The sequence below is a fragment of the Nicotiana attenuata genome, unplaced genomic scaffold, assembly GCF_001879085.1.
Source record: "Nicotiana attenuata strain UT unplaced genomic scaffold, NIATTr2, whole genome shotgun sequence".
In the NCBI taxonomy this organism is placed as follows: domain Eukaryota; kingdom Viridiplantae; phylum Streptophyta; class Magnoliopsida; order Solanales; family Solanaceae; genus Nicotiana; species Nicotiana attenuata.
In genome coordinates this window covers 81,978-93,714 of record NW_017671827.1, presented here as the reverse complement: position 1 = coordinate 93,714, position 11,737 = coordinate 81,978, and the positions used below count along the sequence as shown (strand labels likewise).

Below are 11,737 nucleotides of genomic sequence, written 5' to 3'. Positions count from 1 at the left end.
ATATGTTCCCTTCGTTAGTAAGAAAATAGTTTCACATAAATTATAACGGGATTGAGAATGAAATAACTCATGTAACGTTGTTGGGAAAATAAATATATCCCCCCCAGGCCAGGAATAATATTCACGGCAAATAATAATAATACAAGAAAGTAACAATAACACCAAATCTTTTAACGGGGTAAAATACAATACCCGAGCAGAGCAATATTATCACCATAATATTACAATTTAGTAGTGTCAAGAGATTACTATAACTTCGAAAGAAATAACGCTCTTTATTTTAAAGTACCTCACTACAATAATATTACCACTCATTATTTATCTCACAGACAACAATCTGTGCATTATTTCACTGCTTTGCTTTCTATTTAGCTTCTCTTTGTTCTTTTTTGGTGTATTAAACATTTTTTTTTGGTAGGATGGTGTATTAATTAAACATAGAATAAAGCATCTCTATTTATAGGCAAAATTGCCAACCTCTCAGCCAATCAAATTTGCTCATTCAACAATTTGCAAATTGTTGAATTAGCCGCCCAACTTGACTTCAGCCGCCCACCTTCTTCTTCAACTTTTCAATCATTTTCTTTGATTTATTTATGGGTCCCACAATCACATGTAAGTTGCACCCAACGTTTAGTACATAAAAGATTACCTAAGGTGCTACTAATATCATTCTCGAAAATAAACAAGAGAGCTACGAGTAAAAGAAAAAATTGTGGGAAATGGAAGAAATTAACAGCAAAACTCATGTTTTAGTTCTTCCTTGCCCTGCACAAGGCCACATAAATCCAATTGTTCAATTTTCCAAAATTTTGGCATCAAAAGAAGTTAAGGTGACAATTCTCACGATAGATTTCGTATGCAAAGCCATGCTATTAGATTGTGGCCCATTAGTAAACATTGAGTCTATTCCACACGAGGCAATACCAGTAGAAGGACTTGATAATTTTCTTGAATGGTTCCAAACATTGATGTTGGAAAAATTCAGTGGTATTGTTGAGAAATTTGGTGATTCTGAATATCCTGTGAAAGTTGTCGTAATTGATTCAATTATCACTTGGATAATTGACTTAGCACATGAGCTAGGTTTAAAAGTGGCTGCATTTCATACACAACCTGTTGCTCTCTCTGCGTTGTACTATCATATCGATCAGGAAGACCCTACTAATAAAATTCCTTTTGATGGTTCTGTTCCTGTTTCGTTGCCTTCGCTTCCGTTGCTGGAAAAGGAAGATTTGCCTTCTTTTATCAGTGAGACCGATGCATATCCTACTGTTAAAAGACTTGCCTTTGGCCAGAACTTCAATTTCAAGAAAGCAGATTCGCTTTTGTTCAACACATTTGACGCGTTGGAGGAGGAGGTACCGTACAATTACTCCCTCCATTTCATTTAATATGGCAGTGTTTGGTTGGTGACGCGCAAAACTTAACAAAGAAAAAGAGTTTTTGCACGTTCTAAAAATATGTCATTAAAGGTAAAATAGGAAGTTTAAAATCAGAATTTTAAAAAATAGAAAGGAGTTATTCTTTTTTAAACAGACTGAAGTAACCATCCAGCGTACTGCAATAACATAAATTTAATCTTTCCGTTAACATAAGTATTTCTTTAGTATGCAGATATACACACACATCTCTGAAATTTCTAGATCAATAAATTTAAGATATTGGGACATGTCCCTTGGTAGGAGGGTGTGGAGGTCAAGAATTAGTGTTTACCTCGAAAATACGAGCAACAATTAAATTTGATTTGTGATTTTAAAGATATGTGATTTAGTTTAATACCAATTAATAATCAAGAAATATGAAGTAGGAATGAAAAAGACAAGTGAATCAAACCAATATTACTTGATAGTGGTGACCTCGAGACGGTGACCTTGAAACGGGCCAAGAGCAATAAAGTAAGTAAAGTAAAGTAAGAACAATAGAGTTAAAGGACAATGTTGATGAACAGTAGGCGAAAAGGTAGAGAATATATTCTTTGCTCAGTGATAAGATGATCTTTACAAATGATCGGGTGCATCTTGCGAACTTTGTAGTTTTTCTTGTGATAGAAGGTGAAGAAGATGATCCCGAGGAAGAGGAGGATCCCGAAGATAGAGCTGCCGAAGGTGCAATTCCTAAGGATGGCTCTCCAGGGATATGACCCCGAAAATAGGTTAGGTTCTCTTTTTCTTTTCTGTGCAGGGGCCCCTTGTGGGCGTTGTAAATATGTTTTGTAAAACACCCCTCATGAATATAAAGTATCTTTTCGCTCTATCCTCAACTTGTGTTGAATTTTTGTTTTGTTTCCATTTGCGGATGATTTCGATAATTCAAACAATCAGTCCGTGTGTTGATTCGGACTCAGAACATAATAAAACCTTAGGTTTTTATTGATCAATATAATACCCCTTAAGATTTTGTTAATCCTCGATCTAAGCTTAAATTCGTTTGATATGAGCTCAGAGTAATGGGACTCTTGAGTCCGAGTTAGGTGAGAGCGAGGTATCGAACTCTATATATTTTTTGGCCCTTAAGCTCTTTTAAGTTGGCCCTTAGGCTCTTATACATCGGCCCTTAGGCTCTTTAAGTTGGGCCGATTCGGCCTTTAATGTGGCTATATTTTTTCCCTCTTTCCGGCTAAAAGACTTAGTAAAAATTTTTTTGTATGCCTTAGCATGTGTTTTTTGTACATGTTTGGGTTTTTCGAAGGTTCGACGTACCGGAACCTTATTAGTAATTTGTTTGCGTAAACATCATCGAATACCTCTTGAGGTTTTTCCGAAGGTCGATGTTATCGAAGCCTTTGGATTATTCGAGGGCTGAATTTATCGAAGCCCTTAGATTTTTTTCGAGGGTTGAATTTATCAAAGCTCTTCATATTTTGCTTTTGCCGAGGGTAGCCTGATTTTACCGGTTTTTCAATGTTTGAAGGCCTTTAATTTATAGCGGAAATCGGACGTCTCCAAGCCGCATTATTTTGGCCGTAGTCCTTTTATATGACCGTAGTCTTTAATATGGTCGTAGCCTTCGGGTATGTCACTTGGACTTGTTTCCCGATAACCTTTTGAACTTGTCCGAAAAGTTAGTCCCTGAGTATATTGGCCTTGGCCTTGGCTTTTGTTTCGAGGGGATGCCTCTTTGAGGTCTTATGAGTCCGAGTTTTTTGGTGACTCGGAGGTATTGACTGTCGATGGCAGTCCCCGAATATTCGAGGGTGCTTTTATGTTTTGGCTCTTGAGCCGTTTCCCGTAAGATTATAAGTGTAGAGCTCGTATAATAGTAGACTTTTTTGAGACACAAAGTGTTTTTGATATAAACAGAATGCTTCTTCAAGTCATTTGATACATGCGTACATGTTTTGCCTTCAGGGCTCGATTATTCTATATGGACACGGTTCATCTGACCGTTTGGCCCATTACAAAATTTTCCTATCGACGCCCTCTTAGGCGTGAAGTATTTTCCTTGAAAATATAACCTCCAAGGGTGATGCCCCCCATTATTCGAGGTTGATTGAAAAGAAGCATTGGATACTGTTAAACTCTCCTTAGGTAGCATATAATTGTTGCCTCGTTAAAAACCTTGCCGGTAAAACCCATTTGGGACAAAATCCGATCTAAGGGAAAAGAGTGCAACGCATGCTTTAAAACCTAAGGCCTACATGTAAAAAGGGTGTCTTCGAGATCGTGTGCCTTCGATAGCTTCGATCGAAAATCTATAACAAGTTATTTTTAAACTCAAATGTATAAAAGGATAAAGTCATACCTTAGCAGTAGTATCGTTTGAGCAACGATATGTTCCAGTTGTTTGGAAGTTGTTCGCCTTTCATTGTGCTAAGTTTGTAAGATCCTTTACCGACAACTCCGAGGACTCGGTACGGTCCTTCTCAATTCGGGCCTAGTTTCCCTTCATTAGGGTCTCGAGTGTTGAGGGTGACCTTTCGTAGAACTAAGTCCCCGATTCCTAAGTGTCGAAGGTTGGTTCTTCTATTGTAGTATCTTTCGATCCTTTGCTTTTGCGCGGCCATTCGAACAAGTCCTGCTTCTCATTTTTCATCTAGTAACTCGAGGCTAGCATTCATGGCCTCGTGATTTGACTCCTCCGATGCATGTCGAAACCTGGCGCTGGGTTCTTCAACCTCGACGTGGATGAGGGCCTCGGAGCCATATACTAAGGAAAACGGGGTGGCCCCCGTGCTAGACTTCGATGTCGTCCGATATGCCCAAAGGGCCTCGGGTAAAACTTCTCTCCACTTCCCTTTCGCATCGTCCAATCTTTTCTTCAAGTTTTAAATGATAGTTTTATTTATTGACTCGGCCTGTCCGTTTCCAGTTGGATGGTATGGTGTTGATAAGATCCTCTTTATTTTGTGTGCCTCGAGGAACTCCGTCACCTTGCTACCGATGAATTGTTTTCCATTGTCACACACAATATCGGCAGGTATCCCGAACCAGCATATGGTGTGGTCCCAAATGAAGTCGATAACTTCTTTTTCTCTGACCTTCTCGAAGGCATGTGCTTCCACCCACTTTGAAAAATAATCAGTCATAAACAGAATAACTTTTGCTTTACCTGGGGTCGTTGGTAGAGGGCCGACTATATCCATTCCCCATTTCATAAAAGGCCATGGGGATAGGACTGAATGGAGTTGTTCTCCGTGCTGATAGATCATCGGTGCAAATCGTTGACACTTATCACATCTTTTGACAAACTCCTTAGTATCTTTTTCCATGCTATCCTAGTAGTAACCTGCTCTGATAATTTTGCGAACCAAAGATTCGGCTTCGGAACGGTTCCCACAAGTGCCTTCATGGACTTCTCGTAGAACCTAGTCGGTGTCCCCTGGCCCCAAGCATACCGCCAACGGTCCATCGAATGTTCTTCGGTACAATGTTCCATCTTCATCTAGTGCAAACCTGACAGCCTTGGCTCGTAGGGCCCTCGATTCTTTGTGGTCCGATGGGAGTTTTCCACTCTTCAAATAGTCGATATACTTGTTCCTCCAGTCCCACGTTAAACTTGTTGAATTTATCTCGGCATGATCCTCTTCAACCACAGACCTTGATAATTGGACGACAGTCCCCGGACGATATCATCTTCTTCGACCGAGGATCCCAGATTAGCAAGTGCGTCGGCCTCGCTATTTTGCTCCTGAGGCACATGATCTAGAGTCCACTCTTTGAAGCGGTGCAAAGTTACCTGTAGCTTATCCAAGTACCGTTGCATTCTATCCTCGAACCTCGAAACTTTTGTTTACTTGGTTCACCACCAATAGGGAATCGCACTTGGCTTCGATGACTTCTGCTCCCAAGCTTTTAGCTAGCTCGAGACCTGCAATCATGGCCTCATATTCACCCTCATTGTTAGTTAATCTCGGAGTTTTGATAGATCGCCTAATGGTATCACCCGTGGGCGGCTTCAATACAATGCCAAGCCCGGACCCCTTTACATTCGAGGCACCGTCTGTGAAGAGGGTCCACACCCCCAATGCTGTACCCGAGCTTAACAGGAGTTCTTTCTCCACTTCGGGTACGAGGGTCGGCGTAAAATCGGCCATGAAGTCAGCTAAGATTTGAGACTTGATGGTCGTTCGAGGTTGATATTCGATATCGTACCCGCTAAGTTCGACGGCCCATTTGGCCAATCATCCCGATAGCTCGGGCTTATGCAAAATGTTTCGAAGGGGGTAGGTGGTTAATACACATATAGGATGACATTGAAAATATGGTTTTAACTTTCGAGATGCGCTTATCAATGCAAGTGCTAATTTTTCTAAGTGAGGATACCTAGTTTCAGCATCTCCTAGAGTTTGGCTTACGTAATAAATAGGAAATTGCGTACCTTGCTCTTCTCGAACTAGTACCCCACTTACCGCTATCTCGGACACTGCCAAGTATAGGTACAGTTTTTCATCTACCTTCGAGGTATGAAGCAAAGGCGGGCTCGACAGATATCGCTGTAATTCTTCTAAGGCTTGCTAACGTTCCGGGGTCCACGCGAAGTCCTTTTTCTTTTTGAGCAAGGAGAAGAAACGATGACTCCGATCCCACGACCTCGAAATTAATCGACCCAAGGCAGCTATTCGTCTCGTTAGTCTTTGCACGGCCTTCACACTATCCACGATCATGATATCCTTCGATAGCCTTGATCTTATCGGGGTTGATTTCGATACCTCGATTTGACACCTTGAAGCCGAGGAACTTACCCGAGCCAACTCCGAAGGCACATTTCTCCGGGTTAAGCTTCATGTTGTATTTCCTCAAGATTGCAAATGTTTCCTGCAAATGAACTAAAAGGTCCTCTGCGCGCAGGGACTTAACCAACATATCATCAATATAAACTTCCATTTTTTTACCTATTTTTTCTTCGAACATTTTGTTTAGGCGTTGGTATGTAGCTCTTGCATTTTTTAGCCCGAAGGGCATTACGTTGTAATAATAAGTTCCAAACTTAGTAATAAACGAAGTCTTTTCCTGGTCTTCTAGCTTCATCTGAATCTGATTGTACCCGGAGTAGGCATCGAGAAAAGTTAGGATCTCGTGGCCAGCCGTGGCATCAATCATACAATCAATGTTTGGCAAGGGGAAAGAATCTTTTGGACATGCCTTGTTCAAGTCCTTATAATCTGCGCACATTCTAAGTTTGTTTCCTTTTTTAGGAACTTCAACTACATTGGCTAACCACTCGGGGTACTTTACCTCCCGAATAGATCCTATTTTAAGAAGTTTGGTTACCTCGTCCTTTATGAAAGCATGCTTCACCTCCGACTGGGGCCTCCTTTTTTGTTTCACCGGCTTGAACCTTGGATCGGTACTTAGGCGATGTGTGGTGATTTCCGGTGGAATCCCTGTCATATCTAAGTGGGACCAAGCAAAGCAATCCATATTATCAATAAGAAATTGAATGAGTCTTTTCCTGAGTTCGAGGGTTAATCCCGTTCCCAGGTATACCTTTCTTTCGGGCATGTATTCGATCAAACTGATCTGCTCCAGCTCCTCGATAGTTGATTTGGTTGCATCAGATTCTTCGGGAATGATGAAGGTCCGAGGAATAAGGAAATCCTCATCTTCGTCTTCGATTAACTGTTGCTCCGATTCCATCGAGGCTGGAGGCGGTGATTGTTGTTTGGCCGCCTGCTTATCTTTAGTGCTCGACTTCTCCGAGGTCGAAGGCTCTGGAGTCGGCACCACTTCCTCAATTTCAAACATCTCCTTTGCAGCATGTTGCTCCCTGTAGACTGTTTTTACTCCTTCCTCTGTTGGAAACTTCATCATCTGGTGAAGAGTTGAAGGCACTGCCCTCATGTTGTGTATCCACGGTCTCCCGAGGGGTGCGTTATACCTCATGTCGCCTTCGATGACATGGAACTTCGTTTCTTGTATGCTCCCGGCTACGTTTACTGGCAAGATAATTTTTCCCTTTGTTGTTTGCTTGCCATGTTGAAGCCATTCAGGACCTGGGATGCAGGTACAATCTGATCTTGTAGGCCGAGTTGTTCCACAACCCTATCTGATTATGTTTGTTGAGCTACCTAGATCCACTAAAACACGTTTAACTTGAATTTATTCAAAAGGATAGAGATTACCAGAGCGTCGTTGTGAGGCTGAGATATGCCTTCTACTTACTCGGAACCCCGAATGATAAGACGTCCTCAGGCACATAGCTCCGAGTCCGTTTTTCTTTGGTGATTGATACTTTGGTGCGCTTGAACACAGGTCGTTGAGGGACATCGACTCCGCCAATGATCATGTAGATTACATGTTGTGGTTCTTCTTGTTCATTTTTCCTTGCATCTCTCTCCCTGAAGTGATTCTTAGCCCGATCACTAAGGAATTCTTGAAGGTGACCCTCGTTGAACAAACGAGCCACTTCTTCCCTTAGCTATCTGCAATCTTCTGTCGATGACCATGTGTGCGATGATACTTGCATATTAAGTTTGGGTTCCTTTGAGAAGGATCGGTCTGTATAGGCCTGGGACACTTGGTGTCTTTGATTCTCCCAATAGCTGAGACAATCCCTGACGCATCTATGCTGAAGTTGTACTATGATAATCGAGGAGCCTCTGCGGGGTCGGTATGTTTATCGAACCCGCTCTTACTCATGAGTCCCAGAGAACTTTGACCTCAATCGTTTCTTCGATCGCTCTGAGGAGTGTTACGGCTCGGGCCACTGTTCCTTCGGTCGGCATATCGATGATACCGTTCTTTGTTGAATCTTGATTCCCGGTCTGTGTCCCTCGGGGGCTTGGCCGTGAACCTGTTAGGGTGAACTGAACCCGAGGGGGCTCCTAAATGATCGTCCTCAACCCTGATTTTAGATTGGTAACGGTTGTGCACATTTGACCACGTCACGGCTGGATACTCGATCAAGTTCTGCTTTAACTGTCGAGAAGCAATCGAGCTCCGCTCGATCAAACCCTGCATAAAGTCCTGTACTGCCCAGTCATCGGAGATCGGTGGTAGTTCCATTCTTTCCATCTGAAACCTGGACACGGACTCCTTTAACATCTCGTCGTTCCTTTGTTTTATTTTGAAGACATCCTATTTTCTCGTGGCCCCCTTTATGGCCCCGACGTGTGCTTTCACAAAGGCATCTGCTAACATCGCAAATGAGTCAATAGATTTAGGAGCTAAGTTGTGATACCAAATCATAGCTCCTTTCGACAACGTTTTTTCAAACTTTTTTAACAAGACTGATTTGATCTCATCGTCATTCAAATAATTTCCTTTGATTCCGCAAGTGTATGAAGTGATATGCTCGTTGGGGTCAGTTGTTCCATTATATTTGGGTATATCGGGCATGCAAAATTTTTTGGGAATGGGTATCGGAGCCGCACTCTGAGGGAGTGGTTTTTGTATGAATTTTTTAGCGTCTAAACCTTTCAAAACTGGAGGTTCCCCCGGTATCTGGTCTACACGAGAGTTATAGGTCTCCACCTTTTTATCATTGTCTTTAATTTTCTTTTCCCCGAACTCGATCCTCTTGGTTAGTTCTTCGAGCATCCTCAAAATCGTGGGGTCAGTCCCCGAGCCACTTTCATCGGGCCTTTCTAGCGCTGGTTTAGTACGCCGAGTGTTTACTGGTTCGGCTATATTTGGAGTTTTATTTTGACTCTGAATTTGAACGATGGCGATTTGCTGAGCTTGCAGCACTCGAATATCACTTGGAGGCTGACTCCCCCATCTCTCATTCCTTGTGTTCTTTGGCCCACCGATCGGGCTTCACTGTGTATGTTTCCTTCGGGGTCCGCGCCTAGATGTGCATTCAAAGCGATGTGCGAACTAACATCAACTGGTTCCACATTTGGCACTTCCCCCAACTTTATCGGTGGTACATCGACCCCTGCGTTGCTGTTTCCTCCAAGACCTTCATTGTCATGAATGGGTGCGTTTTATGAGCTAGACATGTTTCAGCCTGAGAATCAAAAAATCTTGACAAGAAAAAGTGTAAAAACAACGTGTGCAACGAGAATCAGTAAAGAAATAATCACTATTATCTTTAACCCGACGGTGGGCGCCAAACTGTTTACCTCGAAAATACGAGTAACAATTAAATTTAATTTGTGGTTTTAAAGATATGTGATTTAGTTCAATACCAATTAATAATCAAGAAATATGAAGTAGGAATGAAAAAGACAAGTGAATCAAACCAATATTACTTGATAATGGTGACCTCGAGACGGGCTAAGAGCAATAAAGTAAGTAACGTAAAGTAAGAACAATAGAGCTAAAGGACAATGTTGATGAACAGTAGGCGAAAAGGTAGAGAATATATTATTTGCTCAGTGATAAGATGATCTTTATAAATGATTGGGGTCCCCTTTATATAATAGGGGAACCCTAAATAAGGAATATTTTTATTTACAGTAAAGAATATTCTTGGTACAGCTGTCTAACCGCCTAGTACGGAATCGTACAATCCTATTCCGGGATTTGCGCCATGATTTTTGGGATGTGACAGGAATCTAGATTGCTCTGGTACAAATTAATAATGGTACTATTTCAGGGTCGAGCACACTTGGCCCCGGTATTCCTTGCACTCCTATCTCCGGGCGTCGCACTCTGTCTTCGAGCGCAAGTTTGGTCCACTGGTCTCGAACTCGACCTCACCCGAACTCGGGCCTATGATGGACCCTTGAGCCTATAAATCGGAGGCATATGATTTTGACCGTATACAATTAGGGTAGTAGGTAGTCGAGTGTTCTGCTCTTTCTTTCTCAAACCGGTAGCATAAGTGTTAGTATGGTATCCTTTTTACTCGTAGGTTGCTATCTTTACCTACTGTTTGATTGATATTTTTTGATTTGATTTTCTTAATTTCTTGTTATTTTTGTTACTACTTGTGGCGTACGCTTCTTTTCTTCTAATCTCTGGTCGAGGGTCAATCACAAACAACCTCTCTGCCCTCCCAGGGTAGGGGTAAGTCTGCGTACATATTACCTTCCTCAGACTCCACTTGTGTGAATTCAGTGGGTTTGTTATTATTGTTGTTGTAATAATTTTAAGTTTTTGGTGCTGAATTTGTACAGGTGATTAACTGGTTAAGGACTCTATATTCAATCAAAACCATTGGGCCAGTTGTTCTGTCAATGTATCTTGACAAAGAATATGACTCGAGTCTAACCAAACCACATTATGAAACTTGTAAGAAGTGGCTAGACTCAAGGGAAATTGGCTCAGTTATTTATGTATCATTTGGAAGTTTGGCCAGTCTTGTAGAAAAACAAATGGAGGAATTAGCATTTGGATTAATAATGAGCAATTCCTACTTCTTATGGGTTGTTAGAGATACTGAAGAAAACAAACTTCCAAATGAATTCAAGTCCAATGCATCAGAAAAGGGATTGATTGTAAATTGGAGTCCTCAACTTGATGTCTTAGCTCATAAATCAGTTGGTTGTTTCTTTACTCATTGTGGATGGAATTCGACGCTCGAAGCGTTGAGTTTGGGAGTGCCACTGGTGTGTATGCCTCAATGGGCAGATCAACCAACTAATGCTAAATTTATTAGTGATATATGGCGAACAGGAATTCGAGTTAAGGCTAGAAAAGATGGTGTAGTTACAAGAGAAGAAATAGCAAGTTCAATAAAGGAAGTTATGGTGGAAAGGAAAGGAGTAATGCTAAAAGAGAATGCAATTAAATGGAAAAAATTGGCTAAGGAAGCAGTAGATAAAGGAGGGTGTTCTGATAAGAATATTGAAGAATTTATTCAAGCTTGTAATGCATTAAACTGAGTAAAAGATTCAGAGAATGTCTGTTTTACTAGTGGTTTGGATTTTTAGAGCATGTTTAGTTTGTTGTTTCCAATCCTATTATTATGTATCGTTCTGTAATTTAAGATTGTATTGAACTCTATTATGTTATTGATTTAAGTCTGAATAGATAGACTGTATTTACTGTGAGCATTTTAGTTGACATGATTCATAGAAATTAGTACAAAAATTCGCATTGCATTTGCATTTAGGATTTTATCTTATTAATTAGTAATTAGGATTTCACAAATATATATAAAATCACAAAAAATGAGTTATTTTTGCTTTGTTTAATTTGTAACTTTGATTTTGGTTAGATTTCTTTTAAATTTGGTATTTAATTAATTTTATCAATTATTAAATAGATTGGGTAGGTTAATTTAGTTTTAGAGTTAATTTAAATTTTTAAGCTTTAATTTGAAAAGGAAAAGAAAACAAAATCAAAAAAAATTGAGTCTTTTACTTTAAAAGGCCCAAATGTTGGGCCAGTCTCTGATCTAACTC

At 40.8% G+C, this 11,737-nt stretch overlaps 1 protein-coding gene across 1 annotated transcript; it reads left to right on the top strand.

Moving 5' to 3' along the window:
- Positions 1-659: 659 nt before the first annotated feature.
- On the top strand, positions 660-11,383 carry LOC109210442 (UDP-glycosyltransferase 74E2-like). The gene is made up of 2 exons (XM_019373858.1): positions 660-1,361; positions 10,508-11,383. Exons 1-2 carry the CDS (start codon positions 723-725, stop codon positions 11,213-11,215), a joined length of 1,347 nt encoding a protein of 448 aa, XP_019229403.1. The 5' UTR covers positions 660-722; the 3' UTR covers positions 11,216-11,383.
- The last annotated feature ends 354 nt before the right edge of the window (positions 11,384-11,737 follow it).